We start from the raw sequence: 14479 nt of genomic DNA on the forward strand, positions 1-14479 counted from the left end.
ACTGGCTTACTGGAGTATACCTGTAATCCCAGTACTTGAGAGGCTGAGACAGTAAGATCTCAGGTTGGAGTCCAGCCTCAGCAACTTAGTGAGACCCTATTTCAAAATAAAGAGAGGCCAGGCATAATGGTGCACACTTGTAATCCCAGTACTTGGAAGGCTGAGACAGGAGGATAGTGCAGGTTCGAAGCCAGCCTCAGCTACTTAGTGAGGCTCTTTGCAGCTCAGTGAGACTGTTTCAAAATAAAGAATAAAAAATAGGGCAGGGGGTGTATCTTGAAGGTAGAATGCCTCTGGGTTCTCTATACTGCAAAAAAAAAAAAAAAAAAAAAAAAACCTAGGTGCAGAGGTGCATACTCGTAATCCCATAACTTGGGAAGTTGAGATGAGAGGGGTCACAGGTTCAAGTCCAGCCTCAGCAACCTAACAAAAGACCCTTAGCAACTTAGCAGGACCCTGTTTCAAACTAAAATTAAAAGGGCTGGGGGTGTGGCTCGGAGAAAAAATGCTCCTAGTTTAAATAACCAGTACCACAAAAGAATAAAAATTAAAAATGCTTAGGGAAGCAGCTCTGTAGTAGTAGTCCTGGGTTTGATCTCCAGTACCAGCAAACAGAAGGAAAAAAAAAAGCTCAGGTGGGAGGTGATGGGTGGGGTCGCCACTGTAAAGTTTTTGATATCTGTCATGGCACTGTTAACTGCTATCAGCATCTGGGCCAGTCACCCAGTTTCCTTTTCAATTATAGTAGCTAACACCTGCCAAGGATTTATGTGCCAGGCAAGGTTTCTGAGCACTGCACAAGTTCATCAACCCATTTTACAGATGAGGAAGCTGAGATCCAGGGTGCTAAGCGACTTGACCCACGTCACTCAGCCAAAGACAGGCGGAAGAAGAATGCAGATGGAGACGGTGGCAGCAAACAGCTCCTCTAGATCTGGGGGTACAGCCCTCAGAATCCGCAAGGGAACCTCTGAGGCCTACAGCCCCACACATCCAGGCTGCACTCACTCCCCGCCTGGGATACAAGCCGGCGAGGAGACCTCCCTGCACACTGGCCGACTCCAGCGGTGCCCCGTCCCCGGCCTGGCATTCCTGGAGCCCCCAGGCTCTCACCTCCTTACAATCAGGACAGAGCACTTCCTCAAAGTTTAGAACGTACGACTCACTTGGGGTGTTCAAATGCACATCCCCAGGCCCCGCGGTCTGAAGCTGAGCCGGGGATGTTGGGCCCCCGGCCCCCTGTGGGAGCAGGTGGCCCCGGGTCACACTGAAGGGCCACCTGGCCCAAGACCACGACGTCAGGGCCGATGCTCAGGCGCCGGGATGTGCGGGCTCCATCTGGATGTCGCCTGACCTGCAGAGGCTGGAGCTCACGGCGGAGTCGAGCCGCGCTCCTCCACGGCCACGGGTCGTGGTCCAGCTGAGCCTCCAGGCAGCTGAGACCTAGGGAGAGTCACCCCTCCCTGTGGCTCAGGTCCCTGGGCCCCGCGCAGCGACGGCGGACCCGTCCGGGCTCCCGGTGCCCACTGCCCAGCGGCCGGGACCCCAGGCCCTCTCGACCCACCACCATCGCCTCGCAGGGCCCAGGCGCCCACGCACGGGCCGGCGAGCGCCGCCTCCGCCCGCACCGGAGGGAGAGTGCCCAGACCGGGCCGCGCTCCCCCAGCGCCGCGCCCGGGGCTGGGCGACCCCCGCGGAGGACGCGCGCCAGCCCAGGGAGGCGCCGGCCCAAGGTCGGTGCCAGCCGGCCGCCGCCTCGGGCCCGCGGGGGCGCTCACCGGACTTGGGCGGGTAGCGGTAGGCCGAGTTGGCCTGGATGTCGATGTCCTCCACCCCCGCGATGCGGCGGCTCAGGATGGAGCCCATGGTGCGTGGCGCGGCGGGGCGGCAGCGTCCTCCTCACGCGGACATGGCCCGGACCAGGCCGCAGGGACGCGGACGCGCGGCCCCGCCCCGCCGCGAGGCGCATGCGCACACGCCCCCTGCCGCGCGCCCCGCCCCTGCAGGAAGGCGCGTGCGTGCTCGCCCTCTGCCGCGCGCCCCGCCCCTGCAGGAAGGCGCGTGCGCGCTCGCCCTCTGCCGCGCGCCCCGCCCCCCTGCAGGAAGGCGCGTGCGCGCTCGCCCTCCGCCGCGCGCCCCGCCCCCGCACCCTTCCGGCCCGGCGGCCAGGGCCTCCCCCGGGTCCCTGTCAGGGCTTCGGCCACCTCTTGAAAGCTGTCTCCGCCCCGCCAGCAGAGGGTGCGCCTGGACCTTCGCCCAGAAAGAGCTGGAGAGACCCCAAAGCCCTCCTGGGCGGTGCTCACCACCAAAGTAGACACCCTCAAACCCAAAGCACGCCTCCCGCCTCATGACCTGGTCTCCCTGAGTTGCCCAGGCTGGACTCAAGATCCTGAGCTCAACCATCCTCCTGCCTCAGTCGCTGCTGCACCCCAACCCGCCCCGTGTAGAGTGATTGTTGTGAAGACATAATTTTGCAGCCCCCACAGAAGACAGTAGACCTCTCCCCCCTTTTTGGGGGGAGGTACTAGGGATTGAACCCAGGAACCTTCTACCTCTGAGCTACACCCCTAGTTCTACTGTATATTTTGAAACAGGATCCAGCTAAGTTGCTGAGGCTGTCCTTCCACCTGCGGTCCTCCTGTCTCAGTCTCCCCAGTACTGGAATTATAGGCATGCGCCACCACACCCCATCCTCTCTCCATTTTACATATACGGAATTTGAGGCAATGCATAAGCTAGGACACACGGTGTGCTGAAGGCAAGTCTGCCAGAATCAGGGTCAGAATTGAAGCCTCACAGTTGGCAGCGAATGTCCCGGCTTTTGACTCACTCATACCTCTTTTTGTTGTTTTGTGGACCTGGGGAGTGAATCCAGGGACATTCTACGTCTGAGCTACACCCCCAGCCCCCCCCCTTTTTTTTGCAGTACTGAGGATGGAACCCAGGGGCATTCTATCTCCAAACTACACCTCCAGACCTATTTCTTATTTTTTATTATTATTAATTATTATTATTATTATTATTATTATTATTATTATTATTGTGGTACTGGGGTTCCTGGAAGCCCTTCTACCTCCGGGCTACACTCCCAGACCTATTTTTATATTTTTATTTGGAAACAGGGTCTCTTAAGCCAGCATGGCTGGCTTCGAACCAGCGCGATCCTCCTGTCTCTGCCTCCCAAGCGTGGGGATTACAAGTGTGCGCCACCACGCCCGGCTTATTCTTTATTTTGAAACAGGGTCTCACTGAGTTACAAAGGGCCACTAAGTAGCTGAGGCTGTCCACAAACCACAATCCTCCTGTCTCAGCCTCCCAAATGCTGAGATTACAAGCGTGCGCCACCACACCTGGATCCCAGCCCTATTTTCTATTCTTTAGTTTCAGGGCCTCACTAAGTAGCTAAGGCTGGCCATGAGCCTACGATTCTCCTGCCTCAGCCTCCCAAGTACTGGGATTATAAGCATGCACCATCCCGCCCGGCTCACTCACACCTCTTTAAGAAGGCCAAACAGAGGTCTGGTGTTTTTTTTGGGGGGTGGTACTGGGGTTCCTGGAAGCCCTTCTACCTCTGGGCTACACTCCCAGACCTATTTTTACATTTTTATTTGGAAACAGGGTCTGCTAAGCCAGCACGTGAGGCTGGCTTCGAATCTGCACGATCCTCCTGTCTCTGCCTCCCAAGCGCAGGGATTACAAGCGTGCGCCACCACGCCTGGCCGGAGGTCTGTCTGTTTTTGCCTATTTTTCAGCTGAGGGACTGGAGTTCCAAGAAGAGTGTTTCCCAAGTCAGGCCTGCTGTGCCAAAAGAACAGCTAGGAAGATACACAGCCGGCTAAGGAGTCCTGATGGAAAATTCAGCATAGTGGATGAATTGTACACATTAAAATGCTCTCTGCCTTTCTAGGGATCAGAATCCAGGGTCCAATGACCCTTACTGAGAGAGAATCTTGGGAAGCCAAATGAAAAAGGGACTTGGAAATTATAGGACAGTTCTGGTCCTCTGTCTGAGAACTAGCCTGTTACTTAAGTATTTTTGGTACTGGGGATTCATTCTGGGGCATCTATCTCTAAGCTCCACCTCCAACCTTTTTTAATTTTTGCCTTGAAATAGGTCTTGCTAAGCTGCTGAGGGTCTCAATAAGTTGCTGAGGCTGGCCACGCACCAACAAGCCTCCCGTCTCAGCCTCTCAAATACTGAGATTACAAGTGTGTACCACCGAGCCAGCTGGAACTATCCTGTTTACATCTTCCTACCCTAAAACTAAGATGCACAGGCATCATGCTTTGCAGGTAGTAGCCCATTCATTCTCTGATGTAAACTTTACTTTAATCCCCAACTTACAGAAGAGGAAGGTAAGGCAAGAAGAAACACTAGCTCTGGCGAGAACCGTACTGTTCCCACTGAAAAACAGCACCAAGTGCATCCTCCCTGTGGAGTCTGGACCCCGCAAGCCCTCATCGGCGGACTGCTTCTTAGCGCTTTGGACTCGAGGTCCCGGCGAGACCCTCTAAGTATTTTTCTGTTTATCCTCACCCAGCCAGGAAACAGGTCCTTCCCGATTTGATCCAAGTTGCCCTATCAACATCTTAAGTGACTCATTTGTTTATTCAACAAATATTTATCGTGCGACTCTGTGACAGGTGATGAGCCAAACCACAAGGACCAAATGGCAGAAAGCGGCCAGGTGGCCACGGAGGGAACTGACACCCTTCCCTGATTGGCTGCCTGAACTCTGGCCAGGCCCTCCTCCCTGGCCCTCAGGTAAGAGGGAGGCAGAAAGGCGGTGCTGGAAAAACCTACTCTCCTCCTTCCCCCACCTCCTGACCCCAGGAGTCAGGTCTTGTTCCAGCCTGCTAAGAAAGCCAAAGTCCACCCTCCAACCAGGCTAATCTGATTTTGGCTGGAAAAAAAAAGTTGTTTTTCCTTCCTTGCCATCCCTGAGAAAACAAGTAGGCTGAGGTGAGGCACTAGCCTGGTGGCCAGTGGAGCGACCTTTGCCCCTGCCTTCCCATCTGCCCCACCCTACAACTCTGCTAGCCTGGGTAGGCTCCTCAGGGCTGGGCACACCTGGCCATGCAACTGAGTGGTGCCTGGCTGAAAGCAGGGCACAGGGCATGGGGGCACTTCCTGCCTCCCTGAGCGAGAGCCCCAGTGCGCCCCGTCAGGACAGTGCCCATCTTCCCTCCCTATCCTCTTCCCACTGGCCCCCTGGGTGCCCTGGACTTGGCTTCCTTTTCTACAAGACGGGTGCACCAGTGGCCTCTCTGGCATAATCTCCCACAGAGCTCGGAGCTTCACAAAAGAACCTGAAACTGAGAGCCAGAGTACACAGCGAGTCCAGACTGACACGCAGGCCGTCGGGCTCCCAGACCGCCCACCTCCCACCCGCTTTGTGGCAGTCCCCATGGCAACGGTAGTCCTGGGAGTCACACTCAGCGGCTTCCCACCGTGCGCCTACCCTGCTGAGCCTTTGCCCACGTTAGCTTTTGCATATGATGCTTAGCAGCGATAAAAAGCCACTCAGCAAGAGCAAAAATATCTTGGCCCATCGAAATCGGCAAAAAAAAACAACCTATGGTCCGTCACTCACAGGACAGGAAAGATACCAAAACTCCATTTCCGGTAGGTAGAGAGCTCTGCCAGAGAAGGTGCCTGTATAGGAAATGGGGACACGCAGTGACCCACCCTCTCCATGGCCAACCTCCCAGGCCTAGTCCTCAGAGGTCCAGGGCTAGGCACCCTAGTTCTTGGTGCCCCAGCCTCCTTCACTTCCCTAACCCCATTCTGGGACCTTTCCATTGCTGTCCACCAGTTTCCCATTGTCCCCTCACCACCCACTGGGCGAGTCCCCGGTAGAACTGACAGGCCCAGGCAGGGCTCCACTCACTGAGAGCATGCAGGCTGCTACACACACACACACACACACACACACACACACACACACACACACACACACTTTCCAAAGATCGCCTAATTGGTACTGCCCCCCCGGGACCCAGACTGTCACACACACGGTGATACTAATTTTGAACAAGGGATCGGATCTGTTAAAACCCTTCAGTGGCCCTTAGCCCACTCCCAGGACCTGTGCTTGCTTTCTGGTGTCAGCTTCCTACTAACAGGGCTGCGTCTGTCCTTGGGATTTCGGGCATTCACGCCCCTGCCACTAGCCGCCTGCCTGGTCGAGGGCCCGGTTTTGCTCTCAGGTAGCCCGGAAACGGATCAAAACCAGGCACAGAGCTAAGGCTCCAAAGACACTGGTTCAAAAAGAGAAGCCGGGGGTCGGGGGCCCGAGGAACGGAGCCAAGGCCGCTGGGAGCGGTCGACCGCGCCAGCCCTCGGCCGCGATCCCCGCCAGCGTCAGCCGCTCTCCCACCGGCAACGTCAACCGGAAGTCGCATGTGCGGGGCTGTAAACACTGCCCGCAGCGCCCCGCCCCCGCGCCGGCCCCGCCCCCGCCCGCCACGTGACGCGCCCCTCCCGCCCCCGCCGCGGCTTCATTGGGTGGCCGGCTTTGTTTACCTTATATGGCCAGGTCCTAACACCCCGCGGCGGCCCATTGGCCCAGGCACGGCCTCGCTCAGTGACGTCACCAGCGACCGAAAGAGGCAAATAAACCGGAGCATTCTGGGAGTGCGAGTCCCAGGCCGCTCCGGAACTGGCTCCGCGGGGTCCTGGCGCCCGCGCCCGCAGCGCTGAGGCTGCCGGCCGAGAACGCGAGATCTTGCGCGGGGAAGTGGGTGCCGCCAGGAGAGGGGCCCCGAGGCGGGAGGGGCTGCACCAGCCCGTCCCGGGCGGAGAGCCGGCTGGGCAGGGCCCGCGGGGGTGCGGGGGTCCTGGAAGGCGCCCTGGAGGCGGGGATCGAGCGGGCGCCCACTCCGTGCCAGCCTTAGCAGCCTGGCGGCCTAGTGCGGCGGGTGCGGGCGGCCACCCCAGGGCGCCCGAGGGTGCTGTGGCTCGGGACGCCGCCCGCACCCCCGGCCCCGCGGCGGGGGCGCGCGGACTACAGGTCCCGGCATGCCCCGGCCGGCCGCGCGGCGGTGAGTCAGAGCGCACGGTAAATATTTGTATTAGCCGAGCCGGCTCGCTAATGGTGGACGCGTGAGGCGGAGGCGCGCGGCGCGGGAGGCCGAGCGGGCAGCGCGGCGGCGCCATGTCCGTGAACATGGACGAGCTCAAGCACCAGGTCATGATCAACCAGTTCGTGCTGACGGCGGGCTGCGCGGCCGACCAGGCGAAGCAGCTGCTGCAGGCGGCCCACTGGCAGTTCGAGGTGCGAGGCCGGGGCGGGCGTGGACACGTGCCCGGCCCTCCGGCCCCCCGGCCCCGGCGCCGGCGGCCGCTCGGGCCTTTGTCGGGGTAACGGCCGCGCGGAAGGGGCGCCCGGGGCGGCCGTGGGGCCGGGGTCCGAGCGCCCGGGCGGCCCGGCGGCGTGTGCGTACACGTCCATGTGCACTTGTATTTACGCACGCACCGCGCCCCGGCGCCAGCCGGGCCCTGGAAGGCTGTGGGCATGTGGGCGCGCTCGGTGGCGTCGGGTGGCGGTTCGGCGTCTCCTGTCTGTCGGGTGTGTGCGCGCCGCGGACGCCTGCGGCCTGTGTACACACAGCGTGCAGTGAGTGTCGCTGTGCCGGAGCCGCACACGACAGCGTGGGGGTGTGCGTCCGTGCACCCCGCTCCAGGCGTGTGCCAAGGGGGCGCTTTGCGGGGCCATGTGCCCCCTGTGCTGGCGGGGAACTTGTACTAGGAGGGCTTTTCCGGGACTGGAGTACACGGTTCACCGGCTTCCAGGCCAGCTGGGCAGGAGGTGGGGCTGCCTCGGCCCGGCTCCCAACCCCCGGCCCTCGCAGACCTATGGAGTAGTAGTGCTGTCGGCCGTTTGTGCTGCCAAGACACCTTCTGATCGTCGCCCGCCCCAAGACTCTCTAAATCGCCCCAGGGTGGTGGTATGTAGGATGAAGTCTGCGCCTTTGGCTGTTCTGGTAGTGACAGTGACCAACTGTGGTCCAGGAACCTGGTTTCTCTGTGGGAGACTTCCTGGGAATGATGCTCCTGCCTTTGGGAAGAACCAGGAGCCACAGACTCCGGCTCGGTTTCCTGGGGGTAGGATGGAGACCAGAATTTCCCCGGCTTGGAATCAGCTGGCTGGGCCCGTCCACCCTCTCTCACTTTCTGCTAGAGAGCCCCGGGCCACCGTCCCCCAGTCTTCACCCAGGAGCGGCATGGCTGCTCTCCATAGCTTCAGTTTCTCTGCCTGTGCCTGGGGGAAGCAGTGAGTGAGTCAGCCCCTGAGGCCTGAGTGGCCAGCTCTGTGCCTCCCCCTTGCAGTCCCACGAGGGAAGCTCCCTGCTCCCCACCTGGCCAACAACCCTAATCAGCCCTGTTTGTCTCTAGGGCTGGATGTGGCAAAACTTGCAAAACCACATTCATGGCAGTTTGCTGGAGTCCCACATCTGGGCTGGGCAGGCAGGTGGGAGGTGGGCCCTGTGCTCAGGACTCAGCCTGTCCCTCCAAGCCTGGCACCCAGGATGCACCCCTCAAGACATTTTAGGGATTGAAGTGTCTGGGGAAGACTGTCATGAGGAAGGCAGGAGCATCCTGCAAACTAAAGGGCTCTGGGACCCACAGGGGCAGGAACCCTGTGCTCTCAGCTCCCTAAGTCTGTTTGACCATCTGCAAAATGGGGCATGCTGCTGGGCGTGGTGGCACATCCTCGCATTGCCAGTTCTTGGGAGGCTGAGACAGGAGGAGCGCAGGTTTGAAGCCAGCCTCAACTACTTGAGACAGGAGGCTCTAAATAAAAAATAGGTCGGGGGGGGGGGGTGGCCCAGAGGTAGAAGGTCCCTGGGTTTCATCTCTGGTACCCTCCAAAATATGGGGAATACTGGATAAGTGGGCCAGAGGCAGTGAATCCCCAAACCTCAGGCTTCTGCCTGGGAGTGACAAGGGTTCCTTATGGTTAGCCCATCCTCCTCCATGCTTGCCTCCCACCTGGCTGGCAGCACACACCAGGACCAGGCCTAGTTTCTGGGTCACAGCCTCAATTCAGGTGTTAATGGGGGCAGAGGCTGCCGGGGGAGGGGACCTGTGCCTAGCTGGGCAGATGTTTCTCAATGGAGAACTCATGCAAAGGGAGAACTCACCATTGTGGCCTTGGGTGTCTCCCCAGGCGCCTGGGTTGGTTTGCAAAATGAGCCTGAACTTTGGGGGAGCATCCTCTGCTGCCAGGGGGTCTTAGCTGAGAGAACAACACCGCTGCCTGAGTCCCAAACATGCCTGTTTGGGTGGCTCCAGCAGGAAATTCTCAGAATAATTTATTTGAATTTACTTTTTTTTTACAAAGTGACAAAAGCCCTGGGAGCAGGCTGGGTTTCTGGGTGTGTTGAGTAGGAGGGTCAGGAAGTCAGTTGGCTTTGGGCAGCCTCGGCTGGTGGAGCAGGGCAGCGGGGCACGAGGCTCCCGGGCCCAGAAGACCCCTCACACACTTGCCAGGCCTCGACGCCCAGCGCTTTCGCAAGAGCAGCGGGTGGGTTGGGTTCCTGCCTTTCCCACAGGGCCCCAGGCAGGATACAGTAAATGCCAGCACTCTCTCTGGGGCCCCTCCCCCACAACGGCCCAGGACCTCCAGGAGGAGCTGAGCTGCTTCCTGGAAGGGCTCACTCTGGCCGCATCCCACCACCCTCCTTGGCCTCTGCCTGGAGGCTCACTCCAGGGTCTTAACCCCACCTCTGCTTTTTGCCAACCAAACAAATCTCTCTCTAAACCGGTGCAGGCCCCTGGTGTTAAAGGTGATAAGTTACTGGGTGTGGTGGCACATGCTTGTAATCCCAGCATTCCGGAGGCTGAGACGAAGCTGAGACGAGGATCATGGTTTGCAGACAGCCTCAGCTACTTAGTGAGGCCCTTGCAACTCAGTGAGATCCTGTTTCAAAGAATAAAAAGTAGGGCTGGGGTGGAGCTTGGAGGTAGAATGCCACTGCGTTCTATCCCCAGTACTGCACAATATAAATAACGAAATAAAGAACAACAAAAAAAATAGGGCTAGGGGTGTAGCTCAGAGGTAGAATGCGGCCCGGCGCCCCCCCCCCCCCCGCCTCCATCCCTAGTACTGCAAAAAAAAAAAAAAGTGGTAAGTTCCCTGGGAGTGTGTGTGTGTGTTGGGGGGGTGTCCTTTGGATTGAATCTAGGCTTCTACCTCTGAGCTATAGCCTCGGCCTTATTTTTGTCTTGAAACAGTCTCTTTAGGTCGATAAGAGTCTCACAAGCCAGGAGTGGTGGCACACACTTGTAATCCCAGCAATTGGGAGGCTGAAACAGGAGGATCGCACAGGTTCGAAGCCAGCCTCAGCTACTTAGTGAGGCTCTCAGCAACTAACTTAGTGAGACCCTGTTTCCAAATAAAGTATAAAATTGGTCTGGGAGTATAGCCCGGAGGTAGAAAGCCTCTGGGTTCCACTCTGAGTACCACAAAATAAATAAATAAAAGAGTCTCACTACTTCCTGATGCTCTCCTTACACCTGTGATCCTCTGTCTCAGCCTCCCAAGTACTGGGGTTATAAGTGTGCGCCTCCACGCCTGGCTAGTTCCCTGGTTTTGATGGAGTCTTGCTCCCAAGAGAGACTGGGTTGCCCCATTCCCAGCACAATGCTGGGGACCAGCAGCTGGCCAGAGTGTGGGGAGAGCTGTCTTCAGGCCCTCGGGTTCTCTGCCTTGAGGATGTCCTCAGCATGCTTGGGCACCTGTAAAACCCAGGTCCTCCTACGGAATTCCAAGCTCTCCAGCTGGAATATGGTGCTCTTAAAGGGTCACTGCTGCAGGAGAGGAACCCGGAAGCCACCTGGTCCAGGCTCCTTAGGATACAGTTGGAGAAACGAAGGCCCAGACAGAGGCAGAGCCGTGTGGTCAGCCAGAGGTGGGCTGGGCCCAGAAGCGCTTCACAGATGGGGAAGCTGAGGCTCAGAGGAGAGGAGAGACTTGCCGTCCATGGGAATGGTGACTGGATGGCGTTGCCTGGGCTGGTGGGGTGCACAGCCTTCCCCATGAGATGAGGGTATTCTCTCCTGGAGCCACAGCAGCAGTGCTTTGGGGCGAGGGGGGGGGGGCTTCACAAACAGGAGGTGGCCTGTGGGCATCCGATTTGCCCTGCCCCAGGGTGTGGCCAGGGCCAGGTGTGGTGGGCCTACTGCTGCTGCCTGGCCACCTCAGCTGGCTCTACCCAACTGGAGGCCAAGCCAGGGTGGCACCAATCCCCAGAGGGCCTGGGAGCAAGGGCGGAGGGCTGGACAGGGTCCTGGTGCTGAGCATAGCCTTTCTTCCTGCAGACGGCCCTCAGCGCTTTTTTCCAGGAGACCAACATCCCGTACAGCCACCACCACCACCAGATGGTAAGTGTCCCCTGGAAACCCTAGGGCAGCCCCACGGTGATTCCCAATCTGGCAAGAGGAAGGAGGCCTGCACCCACTGAGTGCAATCACCCCGTCCAGGGGCATTCGTGGAGGGCTGTACATGTGGTCCTGGCATCTCAAGATGGGCAGCAGGGGCACAGCCTGAGCGCCCTGTGGGACTTGGGCTCTCTTCCTGGGATCGCTGTGCGTGGATCTGCCTTTCCCCGTGAGCCCGTGTAGTGCAGGGGTTCCCGGTGGCTGGGCACACGCCTGCTCTCCACTGGCTGTGGGACTGGGCCTTTCAAAAGGGCTGCTCACGGCTCGCTCTCCTTTCTCCCTCACAGATGTGCACTCCGGCCAACACCCCCGCCACGCCCCCCAACTTCCCTGATGCCCTCACCATGTTCTCGCGGCTCAAGGCTTCCGAGAGCTTCCACAGTGGCGGCAGCGGCAGCCCCATGGCCACAACAGCCACGTCGCCCCCGCCGCACTTCCCCCACGCCGCCACCGGCAGCTTCGCAGGACCCAGCTGGCCAACAGCAGCCTCGCCCCCTGGGGGCCCACAGAGCCATCAGCCACAGCCGCCCCTGTGGACTCCGGCCCCCTCTTCACCGGCTTCAGACTGGCCTCCCCTGGCCCCCCAGCAGGCTGCCGCAGAACCGAGGGCCCACCCGGCCTTGGAGGCAGAGAGATAAGGGAGGCCCCTCCCCCCTCCCGAGGCCAGCACCCCGTGGGGCGGGGGAGAGGACGTCTCCGCGGGCCCCTTCATCCCTCCTTTGCCTGCACCCCTGTGCGCCGGAGTCCTGGAGGGGAGAGACTGGACTCCAGCCAGGCGGGGACACGTCTCGGGCCAGCATGCACAGCTGCGCACGAGCTGATGGAGTACAGGCCCGCGGCCCCGCTCAGGGGTGCGGCCCCGCGAGGCTTGGGTGCCTGCCTGGTGGACAGCACCTTGGAGACCATCCTCCCCGCCCCAGCCCAGGGGTGCTGGGAGACACAGCAGGCTCCTGGCTTGCACTCCCTGGGCCACAGGCCTGGATCCCCACGCTAGGGAATGCAGAGCCGCCTCCGCATGTGCGCCTGTAGCCGTGTCTGTATTTATATGTATGTCGCTCTTCAAAAAAGCAACCTAGTTTGCGGGGCAGCTGGACTCTGCATGTTAGAGTGAGCCCCTTGCCCGCCACCCCTTCCCCAGGGCCTGCCTCTCGCCCCACCCCTTGCCAGCCAGCATTGCTGTTCCCTGCAGAAAAAAGGATTATGGGAAGCTCCAGGACTCTTCCCTCCCATCCCCCAGCGCTTGCCTGCTGGGGATGTCTGCATGCCTCCCCCAGAGCCCAGGGGTACCTGATCCCATCTCCTTTCCCCCTTTTAACAGAAGAAAGAATTCCAAACCACCACCAGGCTCCGGGTCTTGCCTCACATCCTGGCTTTGCTGCCAGCTGGCTCTTGGAGAAGGGTGGCCGGCTGTGCTCAGGCCGCCCCAGGCTCGCCCAGCTCCACCCCGTGCCCGCCCACTGCTGTCTCCAGCTTCAACCTGGTCTGCGAGCTCCCGCCCACCTGAGGCTTTTCCGTGGACTTAGTTTTCTAGCTTGTGTTCCCAGAATCCCACCCTTTTCCCTGTTCCGATGGACAGATCACCCCAGTTTTGAGTAGGCAGGCCTCTCAACTGCCTGCGTCTTGCTGGGCTTCACACGGGACTGATAAGGATCCTCCAAGCCCCTGCGCCAGCACCACAGCTGGAGTGGGGCAGCCTGGTGGCCCGTCTGCTGGAATGCTGTGTAACGGGAGGGAGAGGACGAGGGGGAGGCCAGGGTGTCTCTGGCTTCAGGAGTTTACCCCTGTAGCTTTTCTGCTCAGGGATGAAAGAAAAGTCTCAAGGAATTGCCACCCCCAGTGAGTGGAAGGGAAAGGCTTGCAGATCGAAGCGAGTTCGGGTTAGGTGCATAGGCTCTCCTGTGGGCACGGGGCTCAGATGGCCCTCAGTCTGGATTCTGGGCAGTGGGGGGTGAGCAACAGTTTCCCTGGTGATGGGGATGGAACCAGGGGCGTTCTACCTCTGAGCTACACCCACAGCCTGATATTTCTTATTTGGAAACAGGGTCTCACTAAGTAGCTGAGGCTGGCTCGGAACCTGCAATCTTACTGTCTCGGCCCAAGTACTAGGATTATAAGAGTGCACCACCACACCCAGCGGGAGCACCCATTTTTAAACTCCCAGTGGAGCTGCCCATGGTGGTGCAGGTCTGTAATCCCAGTACTTGAGAGGCTGAGACCCAGAGGATCACAGGCTCAGGACCAGCTCGGCAATTTGGCGGCCCCTCTGCAACTTAGACCCTGGGGGGAGTAGCTCAGAGGTAGAATGCCTCTGGGTGGCCTGCAATGGACAATTTAGTGCTCAAAGTGAGGTCCCAAACTAGTGGCATCACTTGTTAGAGATGTAGTATCTCAGCCCCAGCCCAGACTTCCTAAGTCAGAATCTCATTCTAACTGGAGCCCCTGGTCCCATTTTGGACACTAAAGTATAGGCAGTGTGCTACACAAGTCTTTACTACATACTGGGGTTGGGGCTGTCCACTGAGCCTTTCTGGAGCCACTGTGGGCTGGACCTGGAGGGCTTGGAGTGACGTGAAGGCAGCCCTGTAGATCCGGGCTTTCCGGCCTCAGCACTTGTCTGGGACGTGATTGTCCCAGTGGTGGGTGCTGTAATGAACATTACTGCTGTTCGACAGAAACCTACCTGCTGAAACAATCAAAAATCTGCATCCAGCCAGGCACGGTGGTGCACGCTCGTAATCCCAATACTTGAGAGGCTGAGAAAGGAGGATTGTAGGCTCGTGGCCAGCCTCAGCAACTTAGGCCCTGTTTAAAAACAATAAGCTGTGCGTGGTGGTGCACGCTTGTAATCCTCGAGCTTGGGAGGCGGAGACAGGAGGATCACGCGGGTTCGAAGCCTGTTGCCTGCGCTGGCTTAAGAGACCGTTTCCAAATAAAGTATAAAAATAGGTCTGGGAGTTAGCCTGGAGGTAGGAGGGTTTCCAGGAGCCCCAGTACCACCAAAACAACAAAAACAATAAAATAGGGCTGGGGGTT

At 59.0% G+C, this 14479-nt stretch overlaps 2 protein-coding genes across 3 annotated transcripts in view; one reads left to right on the forward strand and one right to left on the reverse strand.

Annotated features, from left to right (window-relative positions):
* The window catches only part of MGRN1 (mahogunin ring finger 1), a gene marked incomplete at both ends in the record, with an annotated part of 39358 nt that extends 37492 nt beyond the window's left edge, over positions 1–1866 (reverse strand). Inside the window, one exon of the mRNA XM_080704220.1 lies at positions 1779–1866. Within this exon, the coding sequence (XP_080560346.1) occupies positions 1779–1866 (88 nt within the window). The remainder of the gene's footprint in view (positions 1–1778) is intronic.
* Positions 1867–7157: 5291 nt separating this feature from the next.
* UBALD1 (UBA like domain containing 1) lies at positions 7158–12084 on the forward strand (the record flags this gene model as incomplete). 2 transcript variants are annotated; one of them, XM_080704467.1, is made up of 3 exons in its annotated part: positions 7158–7277; positions 11327–11389; positions 11734–12084. In XM_080704467.1, 3 exons carry the CDS (start codon positions 7158–7160, stop codon positions 12082–12084), a joined length of 534 nt encoding a protein of 177 aa, XP_080560593.1. The 2 variants fall into 2 exon arrangements, with proteins under 2 accessions (XP_080560593.1, XP_080560594.1); XM_080704468.1 differs by having other exon boundaries at positions 11809–12084.
* Positions 12085–14479: the final 2395 nt, after the last annotated feature.

Source organism: Muscardinus avellanarius (assembly GCF_963383645.1).
Source record: "Muscardinus avellanarius genome assembly, chromosome: 10".
Lineage (NCBI taxonomy): Eukaryota > Metazoa > Chordata > Mammalia > Rodentia > Gliridae > Muscardinus > Muscardinus avellanarius.